The 21,252-nt window shown below is 44.9% G+C and overlaps 1 protein-coding gene across 5 annotated transcripts in view; it reads right to left on the bottom strand.

Annotated features, from left to right (window-relative positions):
• Positions 1-21,252, bottom strand: part of ADAM19 (ADAM metallopeptidase domain 19) — an 89,156-nt gene that overhangs the window by 50,986 nt on the left and 16,918 nt on the right. For 3 of the 5 annotated variants that reach the window (XM_027081433.1, XM_027081429.1, XM_027081430.1), the window contains exon 4: positions 4,224-4,302. In XM_027081433.1, coding sequence (XP_026937234.1) covers positions 4,224-4,302 — 79 coding nt within the window. Of the gene's footprint in view, positions 1-4,223; positions 4,303-14,391; positions 14,397-21,252 lie in introns of those variants that run through there. The other 2 variants (XM_027081434.1, XM_027081435.1) reach the window with 2 other exon arrangements.

Genomic DNA, 21,252 nt, shown 5'->3' with positions numbered 1-21,252 from the left:
GGGAGCATAACCTTGATTTTGGGCTTCTAGCCTTCAGAACTACGAGAGAACACATTTCTGTTGTTTTAAACCTCCAAGTTGATGGCACTGGTCTATCCCCCATCCTCCCTGCTCCCCTTGAATCCCTACCCGCCTGGAGCAGACTTGATTTGGCACCTGTGTCCATGGACGCTTGCAGGTCTGCTGCTGCTCTCTAGCCAGGGCATCTCACGGCCATCTGGTCTTCCGAACCCGGCTGGATTCCTCATGGCTACAAACCACTCTGTGCTAGGCCCAGGACTAGGCCACGAGACACAACAGTGAGCAACAGACACAGCTCCAGCCTTCGTAGGACTTAGGGTCTTGTGAGAGCCAATATTAGTTTAAAAGCCATACAAAGATAATTACAAATCATGAAGAAGGGCTTGAAATAAAGTTCGAGGTGCCAGCGGAGTGTTTGATAAGTAGGGTAGCCAGAGCATTTATGAGGCAAACCAGGACCCCGTTGAGAGTGATAAAGTGCTAAACCAGACAGACGGACACAAACCAGGACTGTTCCCAGCACACCAACGGGTGATAACAAGGGACACATTCCTACAAGCTTCTTCCCAAAAGGTCAAAAGAGATAAGCTGGTCCGGAGAGAAAGAAGGTAAAGTCTCCAGGGCAGAGCCAGGTTCTTAAAAAGGGCTTAAGAAGGATGTAAACTGCGTAGTTGCAGACACAGAAGCTTTATCTTTCCCCACCAACGTCCTGGGCCTGAGCAGGGCCAGTTGGGAATCTCTGGCATTCACCTACATAACAACAGTCCGAGTGACCCATCACCAGGACCACACTTGATTGTGGTTGTTCCTTGGTCCCCAGCAGGCAAGCACGTGACCCAGGAGACAGCTAACCCATTCGGCTACATTCTCTGGTTCCACCCTCTGCTCAGCTCTAGGCAGGAGTATAGTGCAGCACACTTTACAAAGGGCTGTCACACACATCACCGCACATGATGATAACGCCTGCCATTTACTGTTATTAACAGTAAGAGCTAACATCTACGCAGCTCTTGCTCCTGGATAAACAATTTACATGATGTTTTTCCCTTTAATTCTGACCACAGCCTTATGAGGTAGATACTCTTATTCTCATTTTTTAAAAGGGGGAACTAAAAGTTGGAGAGGTTTTAGGTCATTCACAGGGCCACACGGCAAAGTGGAGATTCAAACCCCAGCAGCCTGACTTCAGACTCCATGCTCTGTCTCTCTTAGCAAAAGCAGACCCAGCAAAGTGCATGGAACTTAGTTTGTCAAAGCTCTATTATCTTCCAGCACCAACTGGAGGTACTAGTCTAAGCCTTGCCTCTCACTGGTTACCTTGACTTCGGCATGTTCCTTTTTCTCTTCTCCCCTCAATTTCCTCATATGTAAGATGTGACGTTGGAAGAGATGTTTATAAATTCCCATAAAAATCAGTGATTCATCTTACCCTTCCACAGCCCTGAGAGTCAGATCTTAGTATATCCAATTTTCAGATGAGGAAACTCAACACTAGTGTGGTCAAAAGGGTTTTTCAGGTCACACAGCTAGTTAAAGCCAAGACTAAAACCCTGGCTTCAGACCCCAAACTCTGCAACTCGTTCTACTGGAACACACTCACAGACCGTTCCCCCAGTGATCTGACCTAGATCAGGGCTGGAGCCCACAGGCCCAGCAATGGGTTGGATAAGGTTCCCACAAATCCCACTACCCCTGGCCAAGTTTGGTAGGAGAGTGTGATCCGCAACATTTGGGTCAAGCGAGGCTAAGTGGTTTATTCCATTCCCATTTCTCTTGGAGTCTTCAGCTCCCAAGTAAGAAAGCTGACTGGAAGCCCCCTGGGGCTGGGTGGGGGGCTTTGCAAGAGCCCAGGAGCAGGGGATGTAAGAAAACAAAGAGGCATCCCATGCTTCAGGCGAGATGTGCTTCTGTGCTTCCGTCAACGAGACCTTCAGGAAGGAGGGGCTCTCTGGGAGGGAGGGGAAGTTCTCTCACTGTCCTCTGTGTCTCAAAGGCCCTCACAACATCTCTGCCTAACCCTGAGAGCACAAAGAACAAGTACACAACAGCCATGAAGTCATCGCATTCCTTCCCAGCTTCTCAGCCTGAGGGGGCCACCCTGAGGGGGCTTTCGTAGCAGGAAGCATGAGCTCATGGCAAACTCAGAGCACTGAGACCCATTCTTCAGCACCGAAGTGCAGAAGCCAAGCCCAGAGGAGGGTGCTTTGTGAGGTCATAATGGCGAGGGGCTTTTGAGGCCTGTCTGTCCCTTCCTCATCGAGCTGGAGACAGAGAACAGAAGTCTCAAGGGAGGAAGAAGTTTCAACCAAGAGGCCTTGAAGAAGGTGTGGAGCCACAGCTGGCCAGCCTTCCCAGAGATGAGAAGACAGAGCCTACTTGCCTCCCGTGGGCACCAGCCAATCCCCCCACCCCAGGAAGGTCTTGGTGAAGAAGGCAGCCCTGATCTTCACACCCAACAGTCCAACATAACCCCTCAGCTACCGAGTTACTACAGACCTCTTAGACCCATCGAAACCTAACTGTCCTGTGTTCCTCTCCTCATTCAGGGGTGATCTGATAAACTCATCTGTGCTGCTAACACCTGTTAGTGGCTGTCATTGTCTTCTAGGCTTTTGCATTCCGGCAGGGCTACTGTAGAGACTGGATCACGTGGGAACCTCAGGGTCATGGGAAGCTGTGGGAGGAGCCCATCGTGCTGCCTACACACCACACCCCCCAGATACGCACACCACAAAAGCCCATGACATCCAGCCCCAAAGGCAAAAGACTGCTCCTTCTGCTGGAGTCTGTCTTCCCTTCTCCTTCACCCCTGCTCTTTGGCACAGAGTCTCAGAAGGGTCACTCAAGTCCAGAATGTCTCAGCTTGGGCACTATTGACATTTGAAGCCAGATAATTCTCTGCTGTGGAGGACTGGCCTGTGCATTGTAGGGTAATTGGCAGCATCCCTACCCACCAGATGCCAGTAGCATCCACCTCCCAGTCATGATAACCCAAACTGTGCCTACAAATTGCCAAGGGTCCCCTCCTTTGTTGGCTAAAACAGTCAAAGAGACAAATAGAATATTTTAGGGTAATTGCACATGATTAAAATTGGTATAAATCATCACGAAGCATATTTCCTTTGCTTTATGTTCATTACCAACATATTTAACAAAAATTTAAGGAAAAGAAATGATTTAAACCAAAATCACTCCTAGTGGAGAACCACCACTCTAATCCTACAAATTCTAAAAGGTGCCCTGTAGGAAAAGCTAGCAAACCATGAAATGTGTATGATTCATGACCTTAAATGTCCACCAGTGACCAAATGGTGTGGTGGAGCAAACTAAAAGACTAAAACTGAAACACCATTTTTTAAATGACAAATCTCTGTGCAAACAGCCAAACTCAACTTGGAGGGGAAAAATACCCAATATGAAGATAGCAGCAAAATAAGAAAATCTTCACATCCTAAAACCACATTAAAAAGGCAGAGTACAGGGCTTCCCTGGTGGCGCAGCGGTTGAGAATCTGCCTGCTAATGCAGGGGACACGGGTTCGAGCCCTGGTCTGGGAGGATCACACATGCCACGGAGCAACTAAGCCTGTGAGCCACAACTACTGAGCCTGCGTGACTGGAGCCTGTGCCCCGCAACGGGGGAGGCCGCGATAGTGAGAGGCCCGCGCACTGCGATGAAGAGTGGCCCCCGCTTGCCACAACCAGAGAAAGCCCTCGCACAGAAACGAAGACCCAACACAGCAAAAATAAATAATAAAAAATAATTAATAAACTCCTACCCCCAACATCTTAAAAAAAAAAAAGGCAGAGTACAAAACCTTACATGTCCATATGAAAAAAAAACAAACACCCGACTGGGTGAGATGACAGGATTACCAGTAAATCATTTCTCTTACTTAAACTTTTGTTAGTATGTGGGTAATTAACATAAAGCAAAGAAAATGTATGCTTCACAATGATTTATATCAACTTTAATCAGATGCAACTTGCTTAAAATATTGTTTGTTTCACCATTTTAGCCAGCAAACGGGAGGGTACGCTTACGAAACAAATTCATATTTCGTGTCTCCTGCTCACTCCCTGGGTCTCAGTCAGGGAAACAATTTCTTCAGGGGAGGGACTGTCTCCACTGAGCATCTCCTCACTTCCTAGGGGTGGGTCTGGGATAGGGCATCTGCTTGACAGATATTGACCTGAACTTACCTCGGATTTCAGGGTGGTAGTTCGAGGGTTGCCACTTGGAGTATATTGGGTTTCTGTGTAGGCTGGAGCAAAAAGGTGCCTGAAAAGAATAAAAACAGGCATTTGTCTCCTTAGATGATGGACTTCACGGTCCTGGGAACAGCAGCCAGTGATTCTAACTAAACTTGGTAGAGCCACCCCAAGCGTCTCCACACAGAAGGAACTAGGCAGTCCTATGGAACGGCTCAAGGAATAAAAAGAAAAACAGAGTGAAGTTTGTTATGAATTTTGTGTTCATTGGGATCATCGCTTAAGTCAGCCACAACCAGATAGAGTTGACCACAAAAGCAGTTATCTCAGATCTTAACTCGTTCTGGGTCCTGGGAAAATACATGTGCAAACACATTCACAAAATTTCCCAGGGTCTATGGACCCTATTGTGTACCTTGACTGATTATTTCTCCAGCGTATCCACCAACTTTTGGTATCAGCACACCAATTTTTCTTTAAGGGAACCCCTATTCCCTGTTGCATGTTTTGGTAAGACTGTCAATCAAGGAATCCTACCTGGCCTTGGCCAAGGGTGGCCCTCGGCGCGAGCCAAGCCAATGGAGCCATGCTGCAAGAACTTAACAAATGGGAGCTATTCATCTGCTCCTGTTCCTGCTGCATGGGTTCCAGGAGTTTCCTTTGCCCATCTTTTCTGAGACCTAGTGGTTCAGATCCCCTGAGACCTGGTAGTTTTACGTGTTACCCTTCCAATATTGTTTTTTCTTTCGGACATTGGTTTCTCTCTTGCCACAGACCTCTTGCAGCTGGGGTTAAGAATCCCTCACCAGGGCTTCCCTGGTGGCGCAGTGGTTGAGAGTCCACCTGCCGATACAGGGGACACTGGTTCTTGCCCCGGTCCGGGAAGATCCCACGTGCTATGGAGCGGCTGGGCCCGTGAGCCATGGCCGCTGAGCCTGCGCGTCCGGAGCCTGTGCTCCGCAACAGGAGAGGCCACAGCAGTGAGAGGCCCCCGTACCGCAAAAAAGAAAAAAAAAAAAGAAAAGAAAAGAAAAGAAAAAAAAAGAATCCCTCACCAAAGGCAAGGTGACCTCAAATAAGGCTTTTAGAATTTCCCTGAAAGTTAAAAGACAAAAGAGCCAAATGGACGCTTCAACTAGCTCAGCCACGTTAAAAGCAGAACGAATCTAAAGAAAATCGTGGTCAGGGGGCAAAGTTTGTAATGGAAGGCACCACTAAAAATTGAAATCTAACAAAAAAGAATTAAGTGGATCTATATCTACTAATGTGGAAAGATGTCTAAAATGGAGTTAGATAAAGACAATAAATTTCAGGAAAGTATGTACTTTTTAAATCCCTTTTAATGAAAAAGTAACAGCAGTACACACTAGTGCATGCATCAACAACAGCTGGAGGAGGGCACGCCCTTTGTTAATGGTGGTTATCTCAGGGAATTACGGAAGATGTTCACAATGTAAGCTGTATAATATTTCTGAAAAACTGGTTGATCTTAAAGAATAATTATCATGTTTTTATTCTGAAAACAGAAAATCTAATTTGAAACTGCTTTTTAAATAAGAAGATACAAGCTGAGGCCAGCATAGAAAGCCAAAGGGACCTGCAGGGACCACCCTGGTTTTGTAAGAGGTGACATTTCCCACAAGAGAGGGTCATTGAAGAGGATCTCCAGAGTCTCTCGGAGTCACTTCCGGCTCTAAGTTCCGGACCCCAGACTCTCAGATTCCCCTCCACCCAAAGAGTGCAGTCGGAAGGCAAATGCCACAAGGGTTGTCTCTTGCACTATGTCAAGCCCTTCAACGTGCTGGCTTGGACGAGAAGAAAAGAAACCCAACAGAGAGATGTAAAAACAAAGCAAAACAGAAAACCCAGCTTGTGTAGAGAAACTCCAATTCACATGGAAAGCTTGGGTCAGTAGCTAACTTGCCAGATTCTGTCTCCCTTTCTCTTCCTCCGTAGCATCTAACCAGTCAGGGATCGAAGGGAAGAGTCACCCATTTGTCTGAGCGAGATAAACTGTAAGCCCCAGGAGGACAGAGGCCAAGCTGTTTTGCTCACCAGTATATACTGGTGTTTAACATGTACTCAGTGATAGAATGTGTTAACTAATTACTGAATGAATGAATGAGTGAGTCGTTGAGCATACTAGGAGCTTAGAACATGGTCTGGAGTCTGAGAGACTAAGTTTCAGTGCCAGTTCTGACATGTACTGTCTCTATGGCCATGAGCGAGTTGTTTTACCTCTCCAAACCTTTGTTTCCTCTTCTGCAAAATCCCTTCTACTTGACAGGGTTGTCATCTGAGTAAAATAACATAATGCATGAAAAGAGCTTAAAACCAGTCCTGGCTCAGAGTGGAGCTCAGTAAAGGTTAGTGATTATCATTATTGCTTTCAACAGGGATTATGATGAGAAGAACCCAGAAAAACTGGTGGAATTTACCTATTTCCTTTCAATTCCCCCCAGCCATTAACTCCCCAGTATATCACTTGAGAGAGGTGAAAAAACAATGAGCTCATTCCTGCAGCCCATTTCCTTGGTCTGCTTTCACAGACTGCATAATGGACGGCGAGTCAGGAGTTCAGAATTTAACAGTCCATCCTGGATGACAGTAGGGAGACATGAGTTTTCCCACAGTAATGCACTCCTGGAAAATACACTCCCAGCCTCTTCTGAGCCTTAGTGGGGGGGGAATATTCATCCAGTGACACCAAGATGCTCCAAAGAGAGCAATCCAGACTGAACCTCAGAGGAGTCCACATTCTTGGTCATTTCTTGGCCACACATCCTCAGAAGGGTAAGCATCTTTCTGCACCTTCTTATTCAGGAGTTCTGCCACTGTCATCATAGGACTCTCAGAGCCTCAGTGCTGAGAGGGACCTCAGGAATCATTAAGCCAAACTCACTAGACTGTGGACTCCCTAAGAGCAGGGAGCACGGCTGCCTTGTTCAATGCTTCTCCCCAGCTCCTAGTACCAGGCAGGTTTATTCTGTGGAAAAAGTGGATGAATGAATAAATGAACGAATGAATGAATCTTCTACCTTGTGTAGGAATCTGCCAGATGGCCATTCGGCACTGGACATCTCCAGTGACAGGGAGCTCCTGAGAGCACCCACATAAAATAGTTAGAGAAAGTTCTTACGCTGAACCAAAAACTACCTCTCTCTGTAACCTGCACCCACTGGCCTCATTCTTGTCTGATGAATCTACAAGAAACAGTCTGCTCCCTCTTCCACCTAACTGCCCTTTTCAGGACCAGCAGCATTAGCGTCACCTAGGAACTAGTTAAAAATGCAGATTGTAAAAAAAATATATATATATATATATGCAGATTGCCAGGCCCCACTGCAAACATCCTTGCACACAGAAACTCTGTGGTTGGAGCCCAACCATCTGTTGTTGTAATAACTCTCTGAGTGAGTCTCGGGCAGAACCACCACCCTAGACCACGAGTTCTCAACATACTTTTAAAGCAGGCAAACTTCAGAAATATCCACTTGTCTCACTACCCAAGCCTCCATCACCCTTCTACCTCCACCACACCCTGGATCATTCTGAGCTTAAGAAACCCTGAAAAGTTGCCATCAAAACAGTTCACATGCCTTTAAGTGAGAAAGCATTTCACCTTCACAACATGCCTAGGAGGACACTGCAACCTCGGAACTGTAACTTGTCCAAGCTGTCATGGCACAGTGTCAGAGCCGGGTTTCAAAGCCAAGTCTGTTGGGCCAGACCATACTTTTTAAGCAGTTCTCTGCTCCGTCTCTATTAGAAGGTAGAAGCATAAAACTCAAGCACTGCCAGCAGTAGTCCAAAGCACAATTTGACGGTGATGACAGCAGCCTTGAGAACATGTGATGCCACAAAAAGGAGGCTCCTGGGTCTTAGATGTGAATACATGCAGAGAAGAGCCGTAGGGGTAAGCAAAGCACAGGGCAAGATAAAGAGGATAGACATGTAAGGACGTCAGGGGTCGTTTTTTGGGGGGGGGGGGGTTGTTTGTTTTTTTTAATAACAACCCTTTCCCCAAATGCGGTTGCAGATGTTGACCAGGAGGGTCATCCTTCCTTCTAAAAGCAAAAGGAAGGGTCATGTTCCATCACCACTATCTGTGCAATTGTACCGATTCACAAGACACTGCTTTCACACGCTCCCCATCGCCCCAAGCCAGGCCCATCTATGCCTCCAGTCCCTGGTGGTGCCTTGGCGCTGCTCTCGGCACCAAAGACACTATCCCCTCAGAGACAGGGCTGCAGGGCCACTGAGCAGCCCAGCTCAGCCCAGCCACCCCTTCTCCAACCACATCTTGTTCTCATCTCCTCTCTGACAAGGGGCTGGCTCAGCAGATCTGCAGGAAGCTGTCTCTCACCACTGGAGTGTGCTAGGATTTTCAGGAAACGAGTTGTGAGTGATGTGCATCCAGGAAGAGAGAAGGACTGTCCAAGATTTCCCACCCTGCCCCCTCCTTTTTCTGGCTTTGATGGAAAAGCAACTTCTGAAGAAGTGCCTCCCACCCGTGCCCTCAAGGCTCACAAGCCCACAGGCAAGCAGAGATCACACATCATCCCAATGCTAATAGCAGCCGGCACTGCAGTGCTCCCTTTGGGTGAAACTCAGGTTGCCCAGACCCCAAAGTCCTCGAGCAATCTTCTGAATCTTTGTATCTTCTGCATCCCAGCTGGGAAAATAAGCTGTCCCCCAAATATTGGACATAAAACATAAGGTCACTCTCCAGGGAGGGACAACAGAATTGCCCTTGGTGGCCTGGTAACTGTACACGCAGCCACACCCCCCAAAACACACTGCAGCTCCAACAGCCCTGACCCACCTTTCCTAAGGCTCACAGCCTTCGAATCCAGAACCGTCCCTTTAAGGACTACGCACTGTCAGACTAATTTCAAATGCTTCTCTAAGCTTCTCTAAAACCCCCTCTAGGGAGAGAGAAGCAGCAGGACTAAAATTTGCAAAACATCTTCCGGAGTCCAATCGCCCCATCCAGCATGCTGCTTCAGATAAGCAAATGGGTGAAGACAAAGTCAAAATTTCCAAACTACCTTGAAAAACAACCCTACCCAGATATGCTCAGCATAAACAAACAGCACTCTGCTCATCCCAGCGGCTATGTTTACTGACTCCTCCTTCTCCCAGGTCTTGCTCCATATCTAGCTCTTTCAGGAGTATTGGGGGCACTTATACACTGGTGATGCTTGGGAGGTACAGCCTTGCTGGTCCCTCTTATCTTCTCTGGAGGAGCCTCACCCTCACCCTGTCCATCCATGCGGGTGATAACATAAGGCTCTTTCATTTCTCACTTATACTTACAATGCTGTCATAACGGGACTCAGCCCAGTAACATCACACCCGGAAATGCTGTTAAAAAATATAAAATCCCAGGCCCCATCCCAGCCCCACTGAGAATTACATTCTCTAGAGAAGGACTCAGAAATCTATATTTTTAATAGTTTTTCCAGGTGATACTTTTTCAGTCTCTGGGAATTCTCCGCTGTACCAATTTTAACATTTTTAATTCTTTTTCTTAGTTCTAGCCTCCTAAGCACCCAGTCAAAATCTAAAGATGATATCAGCACAGCCTAGAGGTAAAGTCCCGGGCTCAGAAAGGTTTGGTTCGAGCACCAGCTGCATTACTCTCTACATGACTGTCATTTCAAACCCTGCAAATGAGGCAAAAGATCACCGTAATGCCTTTCAATGTCATACAAGAGCACCGTCAAATCACAGGCTCTGGAAGCTCTAAGGTTCTTTGGACTCCATGGGGGGAAATGTAGCTTTGAAAGACTATTTACAACTAATTAGGGCAGCTCTTGTAAAACTCTGTAAAATCAGATGTTAACTTGTAAAACCCTAATAAGATACCATAGAGATACAAATGATTTCCATCTAGCAGAAAAGATAACTCTCAAGGTTATGATTTTATTGCCCATAGAATATTAACCAGTTTTGTATGTAATTTAGCAATGTTATCTCAGCATTCCTTCCTCACTATTGAAAAAATATATATGTTTCCTTTATCTATCCAATTTTTAAACCAGTTTTATCATTTTGTTGGTTCCCCATTAATTAAACAAAACTTTGACAAACGCTCACTATCTGTATTTGTATGAGAACTGTTTTCACTTGAGTCACATAAATTCTGTTTTTTTTTCCTAGACTGAAAATGAACAGGGTGATAATTATGATCTCACAGCCCCACTGAGAGGATCAAATGAGAAAATACATTCAAATACTAGCTAGGACGTTTATGAGTTCTGTGAACTTGGGCAAATCGGCTAGCCTCTCTGTGCCTCAGTTTTCTCATCTATAAAATGGGGGAAATAATAGAATCTACTTCATAGGGTTGCTAGACAAGGTTAGGAGAGTGTCTGACTATGAATATTTGCTAAATAAAATGAACAAATGTGAAAGAAATCTTTGCAAAGTATAAAGTATTTCTGTCTACAAATATCAGTTAACATTTTCTCCAGGACTATCTATGTGCACATGTGGTAAAACTTGGTAATTGTTAACCAAGATAATGGGCTTCTGAGAGTTCATAATACTAGTCTCTCTCCTTTTGGGTATATTCAGAAATTTTAATATTCATATTTTTTAACTAGCAAGGTGATACTATACACATCACAAGCTATTCAACCTCAGTTTCCCTTTCTATCAGTTGGAAATGGTGATGCCCAGGACAGGCAGACATTGGGAAGAGCTTTTGAAAAGCAGAGAATGATATTCTAATGTAATGGCTAGTGCCTGCCCATATTTGGGACAAAATAACAAATTCAATAAGTAGTGTTTTGTTGTCTTTTGTTTTCAAAGAGCAAGAAAGAAAAGGGGAGAAGAGACAGCTCAAGCTGTCTCAGAACCAAGATTTCCAAAGCAGTGCTCACTCCACCTCTGACTCCAAAGGAATGGAAACAAACCAACATGCCAAAGGCATGGCCCTAAAGCCAAATAAGGGGCCCACAGGCAGAGGCATTCCTTTTTGAGGGAACAGAAAGTTTAAGGAAGGGGGAACTTTAAAGGTTGCTCCTGATGTAAAGAGTAGGAGATCTCCTCCTACTCCAAGGACTCACTTGAGCAAGCATCATCGCTGCTAGAGGCCCAGGTCCAGAAGCAATGCCGCAAAGCAAGATGGTGCCACCCACAAGCCTGGCATAAAGCCGAAGCATGTTGTCTTTAATCTTCTATTAAGGAAGTGTCCAAACAATGCATTAAATCAACACTCCTTGTCACCAAACGCATCCCATTACATCTTCTCCCAGTCCCCACGAGACCTGGCACCCTTCCGACCAGGCCCTGGTCCTGTGTTTTGCTTTTGTGTTGTCGACCAAAGGATGTTTGGATGAGCACTGTTTACTCCTTTGACCAGCAGGGTCTTTATTTAATCCTCTTCAGGCCTCGCTCTTGGCTGCCTCCACGAAGATGGAGTAACCTCTCTGTGCAAATAGGGCTGACCTCTTGGGATCAAGATGCTTAACTGTCAGGGACCCGAGAGGCCCTCCAAATAGCTCACCCAAGAAGAGTTTACGGGTTTGTTTTGCAGTGTCCTGTAAAGTACCCATTACAGGCACTTATTGGAATTGGATAAGAACAGTTCAGGGAAATGGGGTACTATGTTTACTACTTCTGAGAAAAATAAAGAAGTGGAAACCAGTTACCACGAGCAACCAAATCCATTTCCGATAGCAACAAGTTTCTGGTAAATCACCACAGTTATCAGATTAACGTGAAGGGAAGGGCCAATGCAAGAGGCAATGGTTCAGTTGTACAGATAAACTTTGGGGATAAGACACAGGAAAAGTGAAGAAAAGAAATCTCTAAGATCACAGGACTTATGAAAATATGCTTAGAAAAAGGGGAGTAGGTGGGCTATCCCATGAATAAAAGCAAAGAAAAAGCAAAGACCACAAACCAACCTGCCCTAAATGTGGGTTCTTGGTCCCTTTTAGGCTCTGATTAAATATCCCAGTAACTCTGATAAACCTTGACCAATGTTTCTTAGCATCCTAAAGCACAAATCACAGTGAATGCACAAGTCAGGAAGGTTAGAACTTGGAAAGTCCTCCTAGAACATAGTGGACATACGTTGTCCTGCACTGCCCAGCAGCCCTGCCACTTTCTTGGGAAAACAGTGCCAAATTTACATTTAGAGAAGTGTTCCCCTCTTGCTGCATGCTGACTGGGCCCACCTGGAGTCAGTCATAACAAGTCAGGACCATCAGGTCTCATTTCACTGAATTTCTAGATGAGTGACACCGGTAAAAATGGCTGGAGCTGAGACACACCATTGATGGTGCCTGAAGATGATGTTGAAATCTCAGCCTCTGCTTACTGATGCTGAATCGAACCTCAGAGACAGAGTTTCAGGTGAAGTAGAAAGAATAGTGTTACTGCTGTGCCAGGCAAAGGGGACCACAGCAGGCTCCTACACTTGAAAACCATGTATCCCAATCCGGATGGATTTTTTTTTTTTTTTTTTTTGGCTGCTTTGGGTCTTTGTTGCTGCGCACAGGCTTTCTCTAGTTGCAGCTAGTGGGGGGCTACTCTTCCTTGTGGTGCGCAGGCTTCTCATTGCGGTGGCTTCTCTTGTTGCGGAGCACGGGCTCTAGGCACGTGGGCTCAGTAGTTGTGGCTCGCAGGCACTAGAGCGCAGGCTCAGTAGTTGTGGCACACAGGCTCAGTTGCTCCGCGGCATGTGGGATCTTCCCGGACCAGGGCTCGAACCCATGTCCTCTGCATCAGGCAGGCAGATTGTTGACCACTGTGCCACCAGAGAAGTCCCCAACCTGGATCTGATGAGGGGTTTTATAACAGTGGTTCAAGGGTGGGGTCGCTGACAAGATCAGGGTGTACACACAGGCCTGCACTCCCTTAATCCCAGGTCTCAGGTCTCCTAATCTTGATGAGCTTCTCGGGTCCCTTTAATCTTGCCTCAGGCAGTTTCTGGGTTGCTCCTCCCTTGATTAGCAGCTGTTCGAATCTGCCTTTTGGAACTCAGGGAAGGTCATGGAGGCTGGAGTCTGGCCTACAAGAAATGGGGAACAAAAAGGCCTCCGTGCCCGGGAGCCCCACAGGGTCCTGCTCGGTTTCAAAGAGACTCTCTATGAATTCGTAGACCCTGTCCTTTTCAAGCCCTAGTCCTTCAGCTTTTCCCTCACTCTATGTGTTGCCTCATACGCTTCCCATAAAGTTTTTTTGGAGGGGAGGGGGACTGCTGAATAAATGGCAGAGTCTACTGCAACAAAAAATCTTTACATGTCACCCTCTCTGTTCAGTGCTTACCCCCATTCCATTCTCATGGATGAAAAATTTGAAAAAGAGCAAAAGTAACTTCCCAACATCACAGAATTATATTTGGCTTCTAAACTCGTCAGTCTAAATGAACGAAAGCTACCTAAACATCAGCATCAGCAGTAGATAAGCCAAGAGTTAGGCCATCCAGACACTCCCAAAAGGCAGAGAGGAAGGATGTTCATGCAAACTCATCAATGAACGCTTTTTAAGCAGCATAATACGGTACAAACTGCGGGGCACATGGCCTCGGGAAGACCAAGTTCCTCCTGGCTTGAATTCATCACGTATTTGCTCTGGATTCTTGGCCAAGCTGCAGTGCCTCTTCGGAACACCCATTCCACAAATATTTAATTGAGGCCAATCATGTGCCAGGCACTGTGCTGGGGGACGTGAAGGAGGCAAGCACAGCTTTCCTGCCCTGCGCATGGCATCTCGCTCATGAAGACGAGAGGAGGCTGAAGGGTGGCAGCTTATGCCACCCCAGACATGCCACTTTAGCATAAGGATCATTTTGAGCTGAAGGCAACTGAGAAGAAGCAGATACAAGAAAAGCTCCTTGCCCTCCTACTTGCCTAAAAGCGGGTCATCAGTTCTCAAAGGTGTCCCTCCTCCTCTCTCTACCAGGAAGGACAAAAGTTAATCACCAGAGACAACTTTAGACCCCGTCAGCCTGGAGACGGCACCAGAGGAATCCACACAACAAACTTTAAAAACTAGCCTTTATCTATCCTTTCCCAAATATTTACCTTCCCACAGTATACGGCCTTTAGAAGCCTAAAACCTCTTTCCTTTTTCCTACCATTTCTCTACAAACTTATTGTTCTTTGTTAAAGATGCTACAGAAGCCTCAATTCTGTGTCACTCATTTTTCTCTGGGTATCTCCCATGTATACATGTTAATAAACTTCTGTTTGTTTCTCTTTTGTTACAGGGTACCCAGCCGAGAACTTAGAAAGGAAGACAGAAAATTATTTCCTCCTTTCCAAAGTCATCTGTGAAAGTACTTTGCAAACACTCACAGGCCACACAGAAGGTAGGTATTACTCTTTGGTCCCTAGAAACCAAGTCTCTATATTACAACCTATCTTCCTTCCTTCCTAGAACTGCTGCAAACCACAGCTGCAATCAACTTCCAATTTCCCCTAACAAGCTGCCTACACAGCTTCGGAGGAGGGGTGCCTGTGCATGAGTATGAGTGTGTGTGTGTGTGTGTGTGTGTGTGTGTGTGTGTGTGCGCGCGTGTGCGTGTGCGTGTGCGCGTATGTTGAGCACAGAGAAAAAGGGCCGCCTAGGGATCAGGGACTCAGTATCCTCAACACTGCTGATCTCCTTTTCCACAGCCATATTCCTATCACCACATAACTGAAAGGCCAGTTTAACCTTCGCATTCTTACCCAAGCCCCAAAGCCAGCATCGATAAGAGATCACGAGTTTCTAGAATACAAGGGGTCTGACATCTTTCCCAACACTTAGATCTCCTCCTTCTCTAGCACTCCAGTCTTCCTCCAAAGGAATCCCTTTCCACGACTTGTCCTTCCTTTCCTGGGAAGGGGGGCAGGGGGGCGGCCTTGGAAAAAGAAACCAAGCCTGATATAATGCAGTCATTATAGCCCCTTTGGCCCATCTAGACCTCTCTCCAGGGAGACTGATGCAAGAGGAGAAAACGTGGGGGCTGCCAGTTTCCTGCAAACCCGTAACCTCGGGGGTAAAAGAAGGAGGAAAAGCGGGCAGTGGGGCACATGGGAGCCATGGAGAGGACTGGAAGGGAGCCATAAGTACAGAAGTCATAAAGACCCATTTCTCCTTAAACTGGCTCAGGAAAGCCTGGCCCAGCTCCACCCACTCAATGATATCATTGTTTTCAACAAAAGCTGGTTTGAGAACCCGAAGGGAGACCCCCAGCGAGGCCTCACCAGTTCCTGGGAGATCAATCAAGTGCTCAGAATTGTAGATAAGGGGGGAAGTCTATGTAAGGGTGCAAATTACAGAGATAACCAGGGTAAGGACAGACTTCGCTTCTGCCAGGACTTTTAGGGTCACGGAAAGAGTATAGGATGCTACTTGTCACATAGATTGATATTATCAGTGGATTCCCCACCACCAGAGCTGATGACTGGAGATTATTACCTTCAACTAATGAGAAAACTAAAGATCTGAGAAGTGGCTTATCCGAGGTCCCACCACAAACTAAGGACAAAAAACGGGGACTTGTACCACTGTCCTGCTACTTACTCAAGCCCGGAACCTCAGATTGGCCTTTGAATCCATCCCCTTCCTCAGCTCATATCCAACCCATCTCCCAGTCTCCATGATTCCACCCTATAAGTATCTCTGGAATCTGTCCCCTTCTCTCCATATCTGCAACCACTTCCCTATATTAGATCACCATAATTACCCCCTCAGATTAAAATAAAGCTTTAGAATGGGTCTTATTACTATCGCCAGTCTTGCCCTTTCCAATCCATCCTCCACACTGTAGTCTAAGTAATTTTTCTCACATGCACTTTGGATGCTGTCACTATCTGGCTTTTAAAATTTCTTCATCGGCTCCCCATTGTCCTCAAGATACACACCCAATCCTTTTAAGGAGCCTACAAGGCCCTTCGAGGACTCGCCCCTGCCTACCTGGACAACCTCTTCTCTCACCGTTTCCTTCCTCCCTCTTGCTCTCTGCTCTAACCACAAAGAACATCTTTTCATCATCAACAAAGGTCTTAGAGCCTTTGTTCCTGCTACTTGCCCTGCGTGGAGCCCATCCCCCTCGTATAAGCCACAACTCTACCACCACCCTACTTCTCCTTTTACTTTGCTTCCTCCTAGAAGCCTTTGCAGGCCCTCAGTCCAGGGTAGGTTCCCCTTCCCCATGCTCCCATGGTACCTTCTACTTCCCCCAACATAGCCTGTCCCAGACTGCTCAGTAATGGTTGGATTATCTCTCTCCTCCACTAAGCTCTAAGCCTCATGATGGCAAGCTGTGTTTGCTTGCCATTACTCTTCCAGGAATACTCAGGACCTAGCCCAATGCCAGCCACCAAACTGGCACGCACAATATTTGCTAAATGAAGGAAGAGAAGGTAAGAGAGAAAGGAAGTTAAGAATTCCCAACGAGTAACCCAGAGCTCAAGCCCTGGAGACTCAATACACTGGAGACTCTTGTCAGAAAAACCACGGGTTCTCTGACCCAATACCTACTCCCAGTTGAGTTTGAGCAAGACCTGCAACTTGCTCTAGGGAGCCCAAAAGCCTATTCATTTAGCATCCAAGGTATCAGCCAAAGGTCTGTGTATGTCACTGAGTTCTAAATAGAGAAAGAGTAAAGGTTACATTCTTAAAATCAGAGTATCTCCTGGGCAAAATGTAAACGTGGCTTCATTCTCAGGACAGAACCAGTCCAGAGGCCTCAGAACTGGCCTCCTCCTGTAGACATTTCCCCGGGGATGATCCTGCCCCATGTCCTAAGCACCAAGGTTGGAGAGTAGAAATCCAGCTTCCAGGGAGTCTGCATGAAGAGCCTAGGCACATCCTTGAAGGTGAAAACAGAGGTCTGGAAGGTGGGACTTCCAGCACATCTCCCAAGTCCTAATGTAGATCTGTCCCACCCACCAGACCCTGCTTCTCAGGAGACTCTCCCAACTCCCCGAGTTATGAAGAAGCCATCTTTGCCTTGGGCTCAGCCCCTTGCAGTCCATGGCTCCATCCGCCAGGTACACCTCCACCCACTGGGCTGAGCCCAAATTTCCCTTCAACGGCGAGGGGTTGGGGAAGAACTTCTTCTCATCCGAGGTGCAGAAAACACAGCTCAGCTTTAAATTGCACCTCAAGCCTCTTTCCTAAAAATACCCCATCTACCTCTCTGACAATATGGCTTTACCAGAGGCAAGAGAAAGCCCAACTCAAAGTCAAAAATAAGAGAACAAAAAAATTTGAACTCTAAGCCACTCAAATCCTCAGGTAGCCCAGCTGTGGAAGGGAGAGAAACCCCTTTCCCACTGCCACATACCACTCTTCTGAATTATAATGATTTGGCTAGCTGGAATCCTGAATTCCTAAGAGCTTATTAGCACTCCAGTTTTGGTTCCCCTAGATCCAGACCAAATATTTATATATTAATTTCTCAGTCTGAATTCCTTTCTCATTCTTCCACTCATCTCTCTTCCCTCCCTCATCCGAAGCCTCCCCTCCTTGCTCCCACAAGACAGAGCTCCAAGGTACCCTCCTGAGGGAAGTTTTCTCTAACCCCCAGGGAGAAATTCCCCCTTCCTCATCGCCCCCTCAGCACTTTACTTTTAACGGTATTAAGTAAATTTGTAACCAACCTCGGATTATGCTGTTTGAGCATTTTCTCTCCCTTAGAGAGTAAACGGCCAGAGGGCAAGGATATGGTCTTTGCATCTGCTCCCTACAGCACCAAGCATAGGACTTTACACACAGGTGCTCAATCAATATTTGCTGAAATCAATACTACAAAGCTACAGTAATCAAAATAGCATGGTGTTGGCACAAAACAGACATATGGATCAATGGAACAGAATAGAGAGCCCAGAAATAAACCCACACACCTACGGTTAATTAATCTTCGACAAAGGAGGCAAGAATATACAATGGGAAAAAGACGGTCTCTTCAGCAAGTGGTGTTGGGAAACTTGGACAGCCACATGTAAACCAATGAAGTTATAACACACCCTCTCACCATATACAATAATAAACTCAAAATGGCTTAAAGACTTAAACATAAGACCTGACACTATAAACTCCTACAAGAGGACATAGGCAAAACATTCTCTGACATAAATTGTACCAATGTTTTCTTAGGTCAGTCTCCCAAGGCAATAGAAATTAAAAGCAAAAATAAACAAATGGGACCTAATCAAACTTACAAGCTTTTGCACAGCAAAGGAAACCATAAACAAAATGAAAAGACAACCTTCAAAATGGTAGAAAATATTTGCAAATGATGCAACTGACAAGGGCTTAATTTCCAAAATATACAAACAGCTCATACAACGCAACAACAAAAAAAACAAACAACCCTATCCAAAAATGCACAGAAGACCTAAACAGACATTTCTCCTAAGAAGACATACAGATTGCCAACAGGCACATGAAAAGATGCTCAACATCACTAATTATTAGAGAAATGCAAATCAAAACTACAAGGAGGTATCACCTTACACCAGTCAGAATGGCCATCATCAAAAAGTCTACAAATAAATGCTGGAGAGAATGTGGAAAAAAGGGAACCCTCCTACACTGTTGGTAGGAATATAAGTTGGTGCAGCCACTGTGGAAAACAGTACGGAGGTTCTTCAGAAAACTAAAAATAGAATTATCCTATGATCCAGCAATTCCACTCCTGGGCATATATCCAGACAAAACTATAATTCAGAAAGATACATGCATCCCTATGTTCATAGTAGCGCTATTCACAATAGCCAAGACATGGAAACAACCTAAATGTCCACTGATAGATGAATGGATAAAGAAGATGTGGCACACACTGCTATTTTTAAAATAGATAGCCAACAAGGACCTACTGTAAAAAAAATTAAAAATTAAAAAAAAAATTAAAAAGAACTATATATGTCAGTAAATGTTAATAACATAAAAAAAAGATGTGGCATACACACACACACACACGCACACACACACACACACACACAATGGAATACTACTCAGCCATAAAAAAGAACAAAATAATGCCATTTGCAGCAACATGGGTGCAACCAGAGATTATCATACTAAGTGAAGCAAGTCAGAAAGAGAAAGACAAATACCATATCATATCACTTATATGTAGAATCTAAAATATGACACAAATGAACCTATCTATGAAACAGAAACAGAATCACAGACACAGAGAACAGACTGGTGGCTGCCAAGGGGAGGGGGGGTCGGGGGAGGGATGGAGTGGGAGGTTGCGGTTAGCAGATGTAAGCTTTTATAGAATGGATAAACAACAAGGTGGTCCTACTGTATAGCACAGAGAACTATATTCAATATCCTATGATAAGTCACAATGGGAAGGAATATTAAAAAAAGAATGCATATATGTATAACTGAATCACTTTGCTGTACAGCAGTAATTAATACAACACTGTAAATCAACTATACTTCAATTTTTTTAAAAATCTGCTGAAATCAAACTTGTAGAGTGGAGTCAAGTTAGCTCTGGTTTATAAGGCAGGAGATCCATCAACTGATGAACTGATAAACACAATGTGGTACATCTATACAGTGGAATATTATAAAGCAATAAAAAGTAATGAGGTACAGATGCATGCTATACAACTTGGATAAAACTCAAAAACATTACACAGTGAAAGAAACCAGTCACAAAAAACCAATATTGTATAATCCCATTTATAAGAAATACCCAGAATAAGCAAATCTATAGTGACAGATAGCAGATTAATGGTTGCCTAGAGCTGATGGCGTTGGGGGAACATTGTGGGTAACCAGTCATATTAGTTTGCTAAGGCTGCCTTAACAAAGTGCCACAAACTGAGAGGTTTAAAAAACAGGAATTTATTGTCTCACAGTTCTAAAAGTTAAGCCTAAGATTAAGGTGTTGGCAGGGCCATGCTCCCTTTGAAGGTACTAGGGAAGGATCTGTTCCAGGCCTCTCTCCTAGCTTCTGGCATTTCCTTGGCTTGTGGCCACATAACTCTAATCTTCATATGGCATTCTCCCTCTGCGCGTGTCTGTGTCCAAATTTCCCCTATTTATAAGGACACCAGTCATATTGGATTAGGTGCAATCCTACTCCAGGATGACCTCATCCCAACTAACTACATCCACAATGACTATCTCCAAATAAGGACACTCTGAGGTATCAATACAAGGGGTTAGGACTTTGACACATGAATTTGGCGGTGGGGGGGACATATTCAATCCATAACACTGCTAATGGCTTCTTTTTGGGGTGATGAAAATGTTCAAAAATTAGAATATGATGATGGTTGCACAACTCTGTAAATATACTAAAAAACACTGAATGGCATATTTATATAAATGGATCAGCTGTATGGTATGTAAGTTACATCTCAATAAAACTGTTAAAAAAAAAAGCAGGAGAGTTGGGTTTAAAGATTCTGCCCAAGCTCAATAACCAACCCATTGGTGAGAGTGTGTGAAACAAATTCTCTCAACACAGGTGGTGGATTTAACTTACAGAGAAGCCAAAGGCAAAGTGCCTTTATCTACCTGTTCTGTGTAAATTCCCTGTGACTCAGTGATTCACATCTAGGAGGTGATTCTCTAGAAGTACCTCTCAAAGAACATGAAGGTGTCCACTCCAGCACTATTTGTAAAAATGAAAAAAAAAAAAAAAGAAAAGAAAAAAAATAGTTTGAATGCCCATCAATATGGGGTGATTAAATTGATCATGACATCTTGATTATTACTGAATCTGAGTGATGGGTATAAGAGATTCATTATATCATTCTCTCTACTTCTATATGCATTTGATAATTTTTCATTATACGAAGTTCTAAAAGTTAATTATGGCATATGCATACAATGTACCATCATATAGCCGTATGATCTCAAAAATTTACATGGAAATGTATCCAAAATATACTCCCATACTGTGCTGTATGAACGTAAAATGGTACAGCCTTTGGGAAGGAATCTGTGGAATGGGAGGTGCGATTTGTCAAAATTTAAAACATTTTAGACATATATGCTATATGACCTTGCAACTCTATTGCTAGGTATTAATCCT

This window comes from Aethalodelphis obliquidens, unplaced genomic scaffold (genome assembly GCF_003676395.1).
Source record: "Aethalodelphis obliquidens isolate GAN/ISIS:26980383/991018 unplaced genomic scaffold, ASM367639v1 scaffold45, whole genome shotgun sequence".
NCBI classification, from domain to species: Eukaryota; Metazoa; Chordata; class Mammalia; order Artiodactyla; family Delphinidae; genus Aethalodelphis; species Aethalodelphis obliquidens.
The sequence above is the reverse complement of the archived record's forward strand: the minus strand, read 5'-3'. Positions and strand labels throughout refer to the sequence as shown.